This window comes from Zootoca vivipara, chromosome 1 (genome assembly GCF_963506605.1).
Source record: "Zootoca vivipara chromosome 1, rZooViv1.1, whole genome shotgun sequence".
NCBI classification, from domain to species: Eukaryota; Metazoa; Chordata; class Lepidosauria; order Squamata; family Lacertidae; genus Zootoca; species Zootoca vivipara.
In genome coordinates, this window is record NC_083276.1 from 9,722,447 (window position 1) to 9,737,461 (window position 15,015).

At 46.9% G+C, this 15,015-nt stretch overlaps 1 protein-coding gene across 4 annotated transcripts in view; it reads left to right on the forward strand.

Moving 5' to 3' along the window:
- SYNE2 (spectrin repeat containing nuclear envelope protein 2) overlaps nucleotides 1-15,015 on the forward strand; it is a 233,425-nt gene that overhangs the window by 175,749 nt on the left and 42,661 nt on the right. For 3 of the 4 annotated variants that reach the window (XM_060271437.1, XM_060271442.1, XM_060271433.1), the window contains exons 83-90: nucleotides 1,122-1,292; nucleotides 3,399-3,532; nucleotides 5,333-5,534; nucleotides 10,138-10,314; nucleotides 11,025-11,147; nucleotides 11,478-11,632; nucleotides 12,229-12,376; nucleotides 14,049-14,143. In XM_060271437.1, coding sequence (XP_060127420.1) covers nucleotides 1,122-1,292; nucleotides 3,399-3,532; nucleotides 5,333-5,534; nucleotides 10,138-10,314; nucleotides 11,025-11,147; nucleotides 11,478-11,632; nucleotides 12,229-12,376; nucleotides 14,049-14,143 — 1,205 coding nt within the window. The remainder of the gene's footprint in view (nucleotides 1-1,121; nucleotides 1,293-3,398; nucleotides 3,533-5,332; nucleotides 5,535-10,137; nucleotides 10,315-11,024; nucleotides 11,148-11,477; nucleotides 11,633-12,228; nucleotides 12,377-14,048; nucleotides 14,144-15,015) is intronic. The other variant, XM_060271444.1, reaches the window with a different exon arrangement.

Genomic DNA, 15,015 nt, shown 5'->3' on the forward strand with positions numbered 1-15,015 from the left:
GTTGCTTGGTCCCAGCTCCTGCCAACCTAGCAGTTCGAAAGCACATCAAAGTGCAAGTAGATAAATAGGGACCGCTCCGGCGGGAAGGTAAACGGCGTTACCGTGCGCTGCTCTGGTTCGCCAGAAGCAGCTTTGTCATGCTGGCCACATGACCCGGAAGCTGTCTGCGGACAAACGCTGGCTCCCTCGGCCTATAGAGCGAGATGAGCGGCGCAACCCCAGAGTCGGACATGACTGGACCTGATGGTCAGGGGCCCCTTTACCTTTAAAGATTTGGTGACTTTCTGAAGATTGCTCAGTTGACTCCTGCCATGCTAGGAACAGAAAATAGCAGTGAGGAAATAGATTCCCATGGGGAGGGACCCCAGGGGGGGCAAGGGGCTGTCTTGCCCAAGGACTGAGCTATGGACCCTCCCTAGTGGTCTCATGGCAGCAATTAGACTTGAACTCAAGAGTCCACCCGTGTGCATAGCCATTTACCTGGTGAGTTCTACTAACTCTCGTGGTTCCATGAATCCTGTTTGGTGCTGGCAAGCTGGGCTGTGCCAGATTTCTAAAATGGCAATAGAAAATATTTTTCTTAGCGATTTTAAGCTGCCATGGAATAAGAACTCGCAGCTGAGCTCTTCTGTTCCTTTTGCAATTTAAAACCCTTCAGGCGCTGCTGAATCCATGAGTTTTCCTGCTGGGGTGTCAGCAGCAAGTGTAAAACCCAGTGTATTTATTCCTGCGAATCATCCTCTAACCAGGTGTCCTGGAATGAGCTCTGCTAGAGCTTTGGCCTCAAATTAGGATGGTAATGAAAATAATTCTAATACTTCAGTGCCATACACAGATATGTTTTTCCTTCCCTTAACTTCTGGCTGGAAGCATGCACTGTTCCCTCTGAAATCAGTTATATATTAATTTGTTAAATACTTAGAGTGTGTTTTTTTGTCCAGCATGTGTTAGAAAGGAAGTACTAAAATAAAACACTGAACAGTGGGTGTCTCGTAGTGTTTAACAGCGGGGTGCCCCTCAGACAGTTTCCAAGTGTCCTGATATGTACTGTAATCTCAGAAGTGTACTTTGCAAGGCAGAAATGGCACCTGCATGTCTAAGCCTGGGCCCGGTGTTTGCAGGTTGCCCTGCTGAAGACCTCAACAGAGTCTGCTTTAGAGCAGTGGCGGATTTATGATCAAGCTTGGGATGAAGTCAGACTGATGCTTGCAAGAATTTTGTATTGCCTGGAGCTTAGCAAGCCTCCCGTGGTTACGTTCGAGACACTTAAAACCCAGGTGGAAAATCTCCAGGTACGTTTCACATTTCTGGGGTCGTAAATGCTCCTCCTAAAAAGACAAGGGGCTACTTCAGGTGCAATGCCAAGCCATGTTTTACTGGTATGTAAAACTATGGTTTGCATGGGCCCTGCAAAACTGGATTAGACACCAGGATCAGTACTCATTTCCAAATGAGTTTGCAGGAAACTCATAAACATAGCTGCCAAGTCTCCCGTTTTCCTCGGGAAACCCCCGTTTTTACTTACCTTTTACCGGTGGTCCCCCGTATCACTTCGTCTCCCATTTTTCTCTGTTATTTTCTCCTGCCGGCAGCCTTTTTTTCTGATTTGCCCTTCTATGGGCACAAAAAATGGCCGCCACCGGCTTCAAGAGTTGCATCTACCGGAAGTGACCGGAAGTGCATAGATGCGACTTCCGGTGTTGGCGGCGGCCATTTTGGTGCCCATAGATGGGCGGGGCAACACCGGAAGTTACGTCGGCACACTTCCGGTCATGCGTAGAAGCTACTTTTGAAGCCGGCGGTGGCCATTTTTTGTTCCCATAGAAGGGCAAAGCGACACCGGAAGTTACGTCGACGCAACTTCCGGTGTCACACAGCTGCCGGTCCTGGATTCTGCATTCTGGGACTTGGAAGGTAAGCTCATAAACCATGTTGTAAGGGTGACTCCCTACAGGGAGCCAGCCCCCGTCATCCTGACGTCCACCTCTCCAAGCACAGGGAGCAGCAGTGGCTCTGAAGCAGCCAGAGGGGGAGGAAGAGACTTGGAGGAAAAGAGCAATCACAGTGAGGAACAATGGGAAAGCTCGGGGGGGGGCAGAGAGATGCAGACAGAGGCTCAGGGATGTTGCAGAGCCAGGGCACCGACAGCTCAGGGAGGAAACTGAGAGGGCATGCTCCTTCCGGCGCAAGAAGTAAGGAGAGTGCCGTGACACAGGTCACGGGGGAGGCGTTTTGGGGTGCCCCGACTACTTTGTGGCATAGGAACAGACGTACGCCATTGCCGGATTCTGATTCGGGATGAGAGGTCATGTTTTAAGCTGTCTCTACACTGTAAACAATTAGCACAATAAACGTCTTTGAAGACAAACTGGACTCAAGCGGAGTTACTCTTGAGTAGCCACAACGACCCTCTGACACATGCTTTGTCCAGTTCACCTGGACCAAGCAGGAAAAGGGGAGAGGAAGTTACAGTGCGCAAGGAGAGGAAGGGGTATCCAAGAGTTCTTGAAGGCTCATTCACATATAGAATCATAGAATCATAGAGTTGGAAGAGACCACGAGGGCCATCCAGTCCAACCCCCTGCCAAGCAGGAAACACCATCAAAGCATTCTTGACATATGGCTGTCAAGCCTCTGCTTAAAGACCTCCAAAGAAGGAGACTCCACCACACTCCTTGGTAGGAAATTCCACTGCCGAACAGTGGAATATCACCATGGTTTGTTTGAAGTCAAGGTGGGTTAGGTCATCTGAAATGCTGCACATACAAATGCTGTGTCTTGCAATGAGGAATTCAATGAGTTGACCCATTTCAGACAGCTGGTTTTGGTCTTCTCGAAAACAAGTTAAAAGAAGCCTTACGTGTCCCTTACAATAGAAGCAAATTAACACTCTGGCCCACTGTCAATAATGGGGAAAAGTTGCACTGATGGTATGCAGAACAAGACACACATACACATGCCTGGTCAAAACTGGGGTGATAATATGCAGCCCTCACAGAGGCCTTGCGAGGGAGTGGCTGAAGGGGCTGGAGCACAATGTCTTTTTGTGCTGGGTCTTGGATCTCCTCTTCCCCCCTTTAAGTGCAAAGTAGGTTAGATCCCCCCCACTCTTAAGCCTGGAGGAGGGCAGGGGAAGACTTTCTCACTACATTCCAAGTCTTTCTCAAGTTGGTGCAAGGTCTGGTAGATTCTTCTCCCTTCTCCAAGCTTGGGAGAAGCAAGCGAGTGAGCTCTCTCACCAGAACAACAGTGGTAAGCTGGCAGTGTATTTGTGGCAGCTTAGAATTTTAAAAGGTGGTCCCTTGGGGAGAAGAGATGCAGGTTAGCATATCAACAGCCTCCTCCTCCTTGAATGTCTTTGCACTCACAACCAGCCATGTGGCATTTCTTTCCCACAGTCTCTTCAAGATAAAGCAGGGAGTAATGGAGAAATCTGGGCTAAATTCCAAGCTGCTGCTTGTAACCTGAAGAAGCTGTGTGATCCCTCGTTTTCTGAGATTATTGAACAAAAATGCAAAGAGGCACGCACAAGGTACGATAAGATTTTTTTTATTTTATTTGTTAACCATTCTGTTGTCTGGCCCCAGCAAGCCATTGCTTTCATATGCAGTGGCAATTGCTGCATAAGTGAGATGCTCATGTTTAACTTTGAGGTGAGCAGGACAGTTCTACTGATGTCATCCTTGCTCTCCAGAATCAGAGTGGTTGTTCTGTGGGTAAGCAGCTCACTGGTGGATACCCTTAAGCCAGTGTTTCTCAGACTTGGGTCCCTGGCTATTGTTGGACTACAACTCCCATCGTCCCTAGCTAGCAGAACAAGTGGTCATGGATGATGAGAGTTGTAGTCCAACAACAGCTGGGGACCCAAGTTTGGGAAACACTGGCTTAAGCTGATCACCACCAGCCCACCCAAAAAACCCAGTGATAATCAGCCTGTGGGGAGGCCATCGGTCAACATTCCAAAATGCATATTGGACAAGGCTTTTATTAGGCTAGTCAAAGGGCCACAAAGCAGTGTGCAACCTTTTGTATTCTGCAGAGATCTGCACCAGGCTACATAGCAAACAAAGCAGCAGTGGGAGGTAGGGATGTTGGAGGAAAAAGCTAAAGGATGGTGAATCCATGGAGTCTGCATCTGCTGCCTGTCTCAGGGTGGGATGTGGGAGGAGGAGAGAACATTCAAATTGGACTCTTCTAGCTGCTGCCCAGGTTTCCGGGTGCTTGGATAAAGGAACCTGCCGTCGTTAATGTCCTGCCCGTAGGAATATAAAATCCAGCTCTTGCTCACCCCCAGCTCTACCCTTTGGTAAAACACACAGACATAGCAACTGTGTGTGCTATGGCTTAGCTCTAGGTAGTGCAACAGCAGGGGGGACCGAAACAGCAATGGTTTTTGCCATGAGTACCCACACGCTTGCACATTCATGCTTAGCCATAGTTTGGCTTACTGTCACGTGTGAACCAGGCCATTTAGTAGGTGTGTCCAGATGCGCAGTAGAAACACAGTTGCCATGTTGTGTCCAGGCATACAGTCATACACCCTGGTGATAATACAACTAATCACACCAAAACATGAATATAATTAAGCAGTAAGACAAAACCTTCATTTTAGAAATAGACAGTTTAATGGCAAATACAGCAGACTAACCAGCATCACAACATCACATGCCCTGGCAAATAAAAACTGTTTGACCTTGATCACAGCTTAAGCGAGATTCAATCTCTGAAAGCCGGAGCTAGGCGGCTTATTCTCCAAGCCATCTTGATGGCTTAATGCATCGATTGGGAATCTGTGGTCCTCCAGATATTGCTGAACCCTAACACCTATCACCCCCCAGCTACCATAGCCAATGGCCAGGTAATGATGGGAGTTGCATTCTTGCCACACCTGGAAGGCCACAGGTTTCCCCTTCCTGATTTCATGTGTGCTCTCATCACCGGGGAAGCTAATCTTTGGAAGTCCCATCAGATGAGTTTGGCATCTTGTCTAAAGTTGGCATTAGGAGCAAACTAACTTCCTTTGAGTCTTCTGGCAGACATGCCGCGCATGCAAAATATTGTGATCAGCAGCCTGGTTATGTGGCGCGTTTTAGCTCCATGCATTTATCCGCCTAAGGAAAGAAAAGAAGTCCCCTCCACACTTCAGAACACACGCCCATCAACCGTGGTGCATGACATTTTCCCAGTCTGATGCTGAGCAAGCCACTCAGCGCTCTTCCCTAGTATGAACAAACCGTAGGAATGCAGGTAGATGTGATCTTAAGGAAAGCGAAAGATAATTGAAATGTTTGCTACAATGCTGCATTTAATTTTTTAATTGTTTTTTTTATAGATGGACACTGATGAACAAAGAAATTGAAGATCACCTACACAAAGCACACGCATCTTTACAACTTTGGGAATCTTACGTTGGCTTACATGCTGAAGTCATGGCCAAGGTGGACAAATATGAAGAGCAATACGGTTCCCTTTTGGCAGATGTGGATGCAGGTCATACGATGGGCTTCCTTAAGCAGAAGGTCGAGGATGTGAAGGTATGGTGGGATTTCCATGGTGTGGTTGCCTCGAAAGTGGGTGGAGAATGAGAAAGGGATGCTCTATCTGCAAGTGTAGAGGGCTGGGATATTCGCAGGGAAACCAAAATGCTTGTTTACAAAGCTATTGTACTACCAACCTTACTGTATGCTTGTGAAACACGGACTACTTACATGAAGGGGGGAAAGTATTTTCAGAGACACAGTTGATGGATTGCAGGTAGGTAGCCGTGTTGGTCTGACGTAGTCGAAACAAAATAAAAAAATTCCTTCCAGCAGCACCTTAAGAGACCAACTAAGTTTGGTTTTTTGGTTTTTGTTTGGTATGAGCTTTCGTGTGCATGCACACTTCTTCAGATACACTGAAACAGACTCCACTTATACTGTATAAATGCCATCTCCAACTCCTCGAAAGACTCCATCAACTGTGTCTCTGAAAATTTTTACATATCACTCGGGAAGATAGGCGAACTAATGCCAGTGTACTGAAAGAAGCAAAGATCACCAGTGTCAAAGCAATGATTCTTGAACATCAACTTTGTTGGACTGCTCATGTTGTGCGGATACCTGATGATCGTCTTCCAAACAACTACTCTATTCCGAACTTAAAAATTGAAAGTGTAATGCTGATGGTCAACAATAGAGGTTTAAAGACTTTCTCAAGCCAAATATTTTAAAAATGTAGTATAAACACCAACAACTGAGAAACACTGGCTTGTGAGCACTCCAATCGGAGAACAGCCTTTTCCAAAGGAGTCATGGGTTTTCATAGAATCATAGAGTTGGAAGAGACCACAAGGGCCATCCAGTCCAACCCCCTGCCAAGCAGGAAACACCATCAAAGCATTCTTGACATATGCCTGTCAAGCCTCTGCTTTGAAGACGCTCAAACTCAGGACAAAAGGGAGAAATGTGCTAAGAGGAAGGCACATTTGGCTAACCCTCACTGTGATCAACTCCTGCCCAGAAACCTATCTCCCTACTCTCGAAGGACGTGCGGATCCAGAATTGGCTTCCACAGTCACTTACAGATTCACTGTTAAAACCGTGTTCATGGAAGACAATCTTACTCGAGTACAACTGATTGCCAAAGAAGAAGAAGATGATAGATTTTAGGGGGTGGAGGCAATCAGGGATGGGTGCCAAATATGGGCCTTCCACCCTTAGAACTCTCCCCAGGCCACACCCCTCACCAGCCCTGTCTTGCACCCTCCTTGAGTGTCTTTGCTAGGCTGCATTATAGAATCATAGAACTGTAGATTTCGAAGGGACCCGTGTGTGTGTGTGTGATGTAACCCAACCCCCTGCAATGCAGGAATCTCAAATAAAGCGTCCATGACAGATGGCCATTGAACCTCAACATCCTTCTTAAATTGTGGTGCCCAGAACTGGACACAGTAGTCCAGGTGTGCTCACAGGAAGGACAGATCCTGAAGCTGAGGCTCCAATACTTTGGCCACCTCATGAGAAGAGAAGACTCTCTGGAAAAGACACTGATGTTGGGAAAGATGGAGGGCACAAGGAGAAGGGGACGGCAGAGGACGAGATGGTTGGACAGTGTTCTTGAAATCATGAACATGAGTCTGATCAAACTGCGCGAGGCAGTGGAAGACAGGAGCGCCTGGCGTGCTCTGGTCCATGGGGGTCACGAAGAGTCGGACATGACTAAACGACTAAAGAACAACAATAAATTCCAGGTGTGGCCCACCGAGGCAGACTAGAGTGGGGCTATTCAATCCCTTGATCTGGGCACTATACTTCTGTTGATGCAGCCTAGATGCTTTGATGCTTTCTTCCCTTGCCCCAAGGTAAGCTTCTTGGGCTCAGGCCAAAGGTGTCAGCAGTTTTGTCGGATCGGGGCCCTTCTTTGCCTTAAGTGAATTGGTCGGCACCGCAAGCCTCAGGGAAAGTGTTTCATTGTCTTCTTGAACAGAACTCTCAGCAGAACTCTCCAGTAGCTCAGAGATGGAAGGATTTCGGCTTTCTTCTAACATGGAAGTGGCTTTTCACGATGCAGTTTTGTATCTCTTGCTGACAAAGAAAGCCCAGGGTAATTTTGTCATAAATGAAGCAGCTATTAAATCCACCCGGTGCTAATAGCCCTTTCCCGATATCGGTGGAGGAGAGCCAAACTATTCTTCTTCCTTTTGTGAAGAATAATACCAGAGAAAGAAGCCTAATGGACGGGGAAGTATGTTACACCCCTTGTCAGTTGTGAATGACTGCTAGGAATCCAATTGGGCACTTGATGTGCTTTTAAGCCTAACCCTTTCCCTGTGCTAACAGTTTTAGGTGAGATTGAGGACTTGTGTTAAAGTTATTCTTGCGGGGTTTTTCCCCCGTGAGCAGATAGAAATGTGTTTGTGCCCTTAATAAATTGTATGCAAAGCCTAATGGGAAGAAATTTAAATGGATCGTTTTTGAAGCAACGGGCTCATTTGGCCTTAAAGAGCATCACCGCAAAGAGAAAAGGGCTTTGGATGCCAAGCATGCATTAGTCACACTGGTGAAATTTGTCCTTAATGGCAGTAAATTAGCATTTTAGACTTACTTTATGCCCATTAACAGCACAGCTGCAATTCTCATTCAGAAAGCATGGTTTTTAAGGTAACTGGTGTTAAGTGGAAATTGTATTAAATTATACACTCCAGAAGAGATGTTCCCAAATCTCCACCCACCCACCCACCCGGATAAAGAACTACCAAGGAGTGCAATGCTTATCTTAATTCTATTTGTAATGTTAATCACCTGTGCACAGGTGCCCATGAAATCTCAAGTACACAGCCTGACTGACCCTCCACTACCTTTAAGGCTGCTTGTCACAATTCTCTACTACCAACGTCCAGCCAGGTTTCCCCCTCCCTTTTTCTCCTCTCCTTGCAGTTCTGTAAGAGAACAGCCCCATCCTAACCCACTCTGATCAAAGTTAGATTTAGTTCTTTATTAGCAAAAACATGATCTCCACAGACTTGTTAGAGAGTCAGGCCTAATGAGCACAGCAGCTCATTCCTTGTGGGTCTTACTCCATGAAAGACTGAAAGACCCAGCTCCTCACAGCCATCTAAGTCCTCTCCTCTCCAGGGCTTTCCCCAAGCAGAGACTGCACCTGCATGCAGCCGAGCTCTCCTCCACCCTTTTCATGCCTCTTCTGGTTCTGGGAGACAGCAAGGTTGGGGTGGGAGAGACCCGTGACTTTCCACCAGCCAGACTAATCTCTATCTCTTGGCCTCTCTTCTCCCACTCTCTTGCTTCTGCTTCTGCCTCTGATTCTGGACTCTCTCTGCCACGGACTCTCCCAGCTCACTTAGCCCTATTTATCCCTTCAGCTTCCGAAACCACCTCTTCCCAGTCCTCTCTCTGTGCCCACTCATTGTCGTTTCACCACCATTCCCTGAGCTCTGAGCCTTCTTCGCTTGGTGGTTCCCAAGCTGGGTCCTCCCAACATTCCTCTGCGTCCAGCTGGTGCATGACACACAGGGGAGTCTTGCCCATAGAGGCAAGTGGCACGGGAAACCAGGGCGCCAAGTTTGCGCCCAGTTCTGGAGGGCGCCTGGGGAGAGGCGGAGGCTGGACGCGGCGCCTTCCGGTGTCGGTTCACTGTCCTCGTCTGCCGCGCCTAAGCAGCGCTGTGCCTGGAGCCTCTGCCTCTTCCCCGCTGGAGGAGCCACCCTCCAGCCGCTGCCCGCCTCCTCCAGCCTTTCCTTTTCACCCTCGGCCACAAGCCTCATTGGGGAGAAAGTCGCAGGTTGCGCTCGCCTGACCCCCCTCTGAAGGGGCAGGAGCTGCGCGCGCGAGAAAGCTCTGCCTCCTCCTCAGCTGCTCCGCGGAAAAAGGGGGTGGGGAGAGGGGTTGACAGTTCCCAAAAAACAGCGAGTGCTACCCCTACCTTCAAGGAAAACCCCAGTGTCTTTTTAAAAGTGTAATCAAAGTCTGGATTTTATTATTGCTGCTACTACTACTATTATTAGCTCTATCCTATTCACACGACCAGGGTAGCAACTCTGGGAAACGGGGGGGGGGGAGGGGGGAGACGCCGGAGGGATCTTTGAACCATGGTGCTGGATAGGCTTAAGACGGCCCAGATGACACACATCTTGAGCCTATTTTATCACAAAATACACATTTCCAAATACAGGTAGGTAGCCATGTTGGTCCGACGTAGTTGAAACAAAATTTTAAAAAAATCCTTCCAGTAGCACCTTAGAGACCAACTAAGTTTGTCATTGGTATGAGTTTTCGTATCTGAAGAAGTGTGCATGCACATGAAAGCTCACACCAATGACAAACTTAGTTGGTCTCAAAGGTGCTACTGGAAGGAATTTTTTTATTACATTTCCGAATGAATTTCATCCTGTCGTTTGTATACACCTTTTGATAACGTGTTTGGAGACGAGAACTTCATCGCCTACTTTGGAGAACTCCAAGCGACAAATGTTAATTTCTTTCTAGCCTACTGTGTCCAGGGGCAGGGAAACATCTGGGTCCGAGGGCAGAAACATCAATCTGAGAGTATGAGGTATATGGTCACCCTTCACCTTGCAACCAACACCGTAACCCAGGAGCCATCGTTTCTTTCTCTTGATGCATCTTCCTTTCTTTCCAGATGCTGAAACTGGACCTTCAGAACATCAAAGAAAGTTTTCTTCCCATTTCTGGGCTGGCAGATAAAATAGCTCAGCTGGCTGAGCCCACAGAACCACTTCTTCCAGAAAAACTCCAGCCACTTCAAAGGATCTCCTATTTGGAGAAGATGCTACAGATGAAAGAAAATGAGTTTGAGGTACTTCTGAGTGGGTCGGTTTGCTGTTAACTCCTACAGGTCAACAGGTTCTGGTGGTGGGGAGAGAGGGGAATAATGCTTCTGTGATTTTTTCCAAATGTATTGGTTGGGAAATGCCGTTGGCCATACAAATTTATAAACCTGCGCCATGAATTGGCAGGCTTCAGGCTTGCAGGATCTGTGCTGTTTTTGACTAGAACCCCACGACCCACCAGCTGATCAGGTGCAAAATTAATTTCCACCTAAGAACAGTCGGTTTCCTCATTTCTTCCTGTATTCCACCTATCCTGCTTCTCATTTTTTTGTTGCCAGAGATAGTGAAGCAGCCATTGTTAAGCTTCTTTTTCCCAAAAAGCATCGCTGGAACTCCATGGTGCCTCATTTGCATGTCAGCTGCATCCTCCCAAATTCTGTCTTGACTCTTGGAAGATTTTCTTTCCCCTCCCCTTTAATCATCTTCTAGCCCAGTTGAGAGTTCTAGATAACTCAAAAGCAAGCACGCTATTTTGTGACAGTTTCGCTGACCTAATAAAGGTAGCATCCTAGTACAGATTTTTCCCCCCATATCAGGGCAGTTTACAATATTCAACACAGAGCACCATATAAAAGAAAGAAAGAAAGAAAAGTTCAAAATAATAAATAAGGTGAATGGCTGATCGAAATGAAAATTAAACCTCTGCAAACATCAGCATATTAATTTCTCTCCTCAGTTTGACCTTTTACAGCTGAAGCATTTTGAGACTTGCTTGGAAAACCTCGAAAATCATGTTAAAGGGTCCACGGAAGTATTGGACAATCTGAATCAAGACACTGAGGACTCAGATGTACTCATGGTAAGCCATAAAAGCTCATAGCCATCTTTTCCCAGCCTGGTACCTACCAGATGTTTGGAACTGCAACTCACCCGTCCCTTCTGGGTGGCAGGGGAAAAGATAGGGGAACGCAATCAGTTCTTCAAGAACAAAGCAGGCCTTTTTAAAAAATTCATTTGAGGATATTCTGATCTTCCCTAGCTTGGTGTCCTTCCTTGTATAGCAATTGGTGGCTCTTGTTCCTTTGGCTTTCCTGGTGCCTGGTGTTTTGCACATTGTGCCAAAAGAACTGTTGATCCTGTCTCCCAACAGGAAGCACGATAGGTTCATCTGTCTTGTCCTTTTTCCCAGAGCCAGTTGTTGGTCCTCACAGCTTTATCGCCCGAGATGGAGAGTCTGAATGAATTCAGCTATAGGTTTCCGCTCAGCGACTTCACGGCAAAAAGACTGCAGAACCTGAACTGGCAATGGACTCAGAAGAAAGCTATGGCTCTGGAGAAATGCTGGTAAAAAGACCTGTCGAAAAGTTCTTCCTGGTGTTTAGTCAGAATCTCCTTCATTGTAACTTGAATCCATTGGTTTGGGTCCAAGACTTTTAGATAATTGATGGTGGCCATCAAATCTCCCCTTACACTCCTCTTTTCCAGGCTAAAAAATACCCAACTCCTTCAACCATTCCTCATCAGGCTTGGTCTCGAGACTCTTGATCATCTTGGTCACCCTCCTCTGCACACCTCCCAGCTTGTCAACATCCTTCCTAAATTGTAGTGCCCAAAATTGGGCACAGTATTCCAGGTGTGGTCTGACCAATACAAAACAGAGCAGACTATGACTTCCCTTGATCAGGACACTTGACTTCTGTTGATGCAGCCAAGAATAGCATTAGCCTTTTTTGCTGCTGCATCACACAGCTGATTCCTGTTAAGCTCTGCCAGTCATTCTATCTGGCCCCACCTACTGTGGGGCTCCCTGTGTTCTGCCCCATCAGTCCCAATGAGCACAAGCCACCCTTGCCAGCTGGGCCACAATCATGCATGACTAAAAGCGTAACTGGAAGAATGCGCGGTTGCAGGACTGATTTTTGAATTTTGTTTTTCTATAGCAGTGAACTGCAGGGCATTCAGTCTGATGAGAAGTTCATTCAGAGATGTCAAAAGTGGGTGCTGTTCCAAGAAAAAATGAAAGAGGTCTTGAGGGAGGATATGGCGGGCAGCCTAGAGGGGCTGCGGAAACAGCAGAGGGAGTATGAGGTAATGTTCCTCACTGTCTTGGCCCCCAATCCAGAGCAGAAAGCTGGATCTGATTGCCACACCAAGCAAATCAGTGGCTGTGGGTCTTGAGTTATATTTTGCCATGATACAGTTTCATTCTCCTGCCAATTAGACTTCCTGGGGTTGCTCTAGGGCAGTGGTTCCCAATTAGCTAATCAGTGAGGACCCCCTATTTTTCAAAAGCCAAGCCAAGCCATGGACCCCCTGCTTTGGAGAAATTAGATAACACTATGGTAGTTACCTGCGCAAAGCAGTTTTTTGAAGAAAATGTGGGGTAGCCCCTAATAAGCAAAGGATTTTAGGTATACAGTGGAACCTCGGTTTATGAACACCTCGGTTTACGAATTTTTGGTTTACGAATGCCGCGGACCCATCTGGAACGGATTAATTCACTTTCCATTACTTTCAATGGGAAAGTTCTCTTCAGTTTATGAACGCTTCAGTTTATGAACAGACTTCCGGAACCAATTGTGTTCATAAACCGAGGTACCACTGTACTGAAAACAGACCATAACATTTGTGATATTACCACAGATTGCCTATCCCCAGACAGTAGGAAAAACTTGTCTCCATTGCTCCACTACAAATGAATAATAAAAAAGCAATTGTGTCCCTAACTTGCAAGTGTTCTATATGCAGAAGGCTTTTTATATGAGAGAGCATGCTATTCCTTACTTGTAATCTGGGGTGGTAAAGGGACCCCTGACCATTAGGTCCAGTCACGGACCACTCTGGGGTTGTGGTGCTCATCTCGCTTTACTGGCCAAGGGAGCCGGCATACAGCTTCCAGGTCATGTGGCCAGAATGACTAAGACGTTTCTGGCGAGCCAGAGCAGCGCACGGAAACACTGTTTACCTTCCCGCTGGAACGGTACCTGTTTATCTACTTACACTTTGATCTGCCTTCGAACTGCTAGGTTGGCAGGAGCTGGGACCGAGCAACGGGAGCTCACCCCGTCGTGGGGATTCGAACCACCGACCTTCTGATCGGCAAGCCCTAGGCTCAGTAGTTTAACCCACAGTGCCACCCATGTCCTATAATCTGGGATGGTACATCTTAGCAAAACTTTGCAGCCTATAGTTCTGCTAACTGAGGGATCTTGCATCTTCAGGACATAGATGAAGGCATGGTCAGGGCTTGATAAAGTATTGGTGAAGCACTGGAGTAGAAAACAGCTGAATTTTGTAACATTGGTAATAGTAGTAGTAGTAGTAGTAAAAATAATAATTTATTATTATTATTTAGTCCTCTTGTGCCCAAGTTTCATCCCTGCCTTAAAAAGCTTATTTAGTTAAATACAGTACTGGCTCAAATGTACAGAAGTAAAGGCCACAGTCATTGCTCTGCCCTCTTTTTCCTCTGGCCCTTTTTTCTGAAAGATGCCCCCCATCCCCAAGGTAAACATGCCACACTTATCCTTTGCGGGAAGAAGGAGGGCAAGGCATTCTTCCTTCTTTTCTTATTCTCAAAACACTTCTCTGCTGCACTTTGTGGGTGTAGATTTCACATCTGCAAAGAGCAGGAGCAGAACTCTTGCAAATAAAGTGCCCAGGCAGATTAGGGCTCTGCAAAGGGCTATACTCGTACTGTGCTTTTAATCTTTCTCTTTGCATGAAGCATAATTAAAAGTATTTCCTTCGATGTTTACAGGCATTGCAAGCGGAGATCTTGGTAAACCAGCAGACTTTTAATTCTATCATGTCAAAGGCCCTGCATGTGCTGGAATCAGGAGAAGCTGAAAACCGGTGAGATATATGGCTCGGTTGTGTGTTTCAAATTGGGGTGTAGTTGCGGTGTGTGTGCATTCTAAGGCTTGAACTCAACAAGTTTTTAAGGGACGGTCGAAGGTGTCAAAATAAACCACCATGCCTAAAACAGTGAGTCATGGAGCTGAGCAGAGGATTGTCTCAGGTGATCACTCCACGCCACAGGTGAGGGCCTCCTGCAGGTAGCATGTTATCAAAAGGTCCATTCCAAACAATATAGGAATCTGGCCTTTTGTGTTGTGGCATCTAACCTTTGGTATTCCCTCCCTCCCATTACAGTGATACCTCTGGATACGTACCTGATACGTTCCGGGGTGCTGTTTGCACCCTGAAAAGTACGTTTCCAGAGCAGCGCTTCCGCACACACACGAAGTGCGCAGAACGCTTCTGCACATGTGCGCACAGTGGAACCCGGAAGTAAACACTTCCAGGTCTGCCGCGTTCTTAACTTGAAAGTACGCAACCTGCAGCATACGCAACCCGAGTTATGACTATACATATTAGACAGGTGACATCTCTGTTGCGTTTTGTGTGTGTGTGGAAGACCTTCTAACAAGCCTTACGAGTTGAAATTGTTCCCAGTCTACATCTGTCATGCAATTGTTTTTAATTGTTCTATCGTTTGTGTGTCTGCTGCCCTGGACTCCTTTGGGAGAGGAAGGGTGGGATATAAATTGTTGTAGTAGTAGTAGTTTTCCCTGGAAAAGACCCTGATGTTGGGAAAGATTGAGGGCACTAGGAGAAGGGGACGACAGAGGACGAGATGGTTGGACAGTGTTCTCGAAGCTACGAACATGAGTTTGACCAAACTGCGGGAGGCAGTGGAAGATAGGAGTGCCTGGCGTGCTATG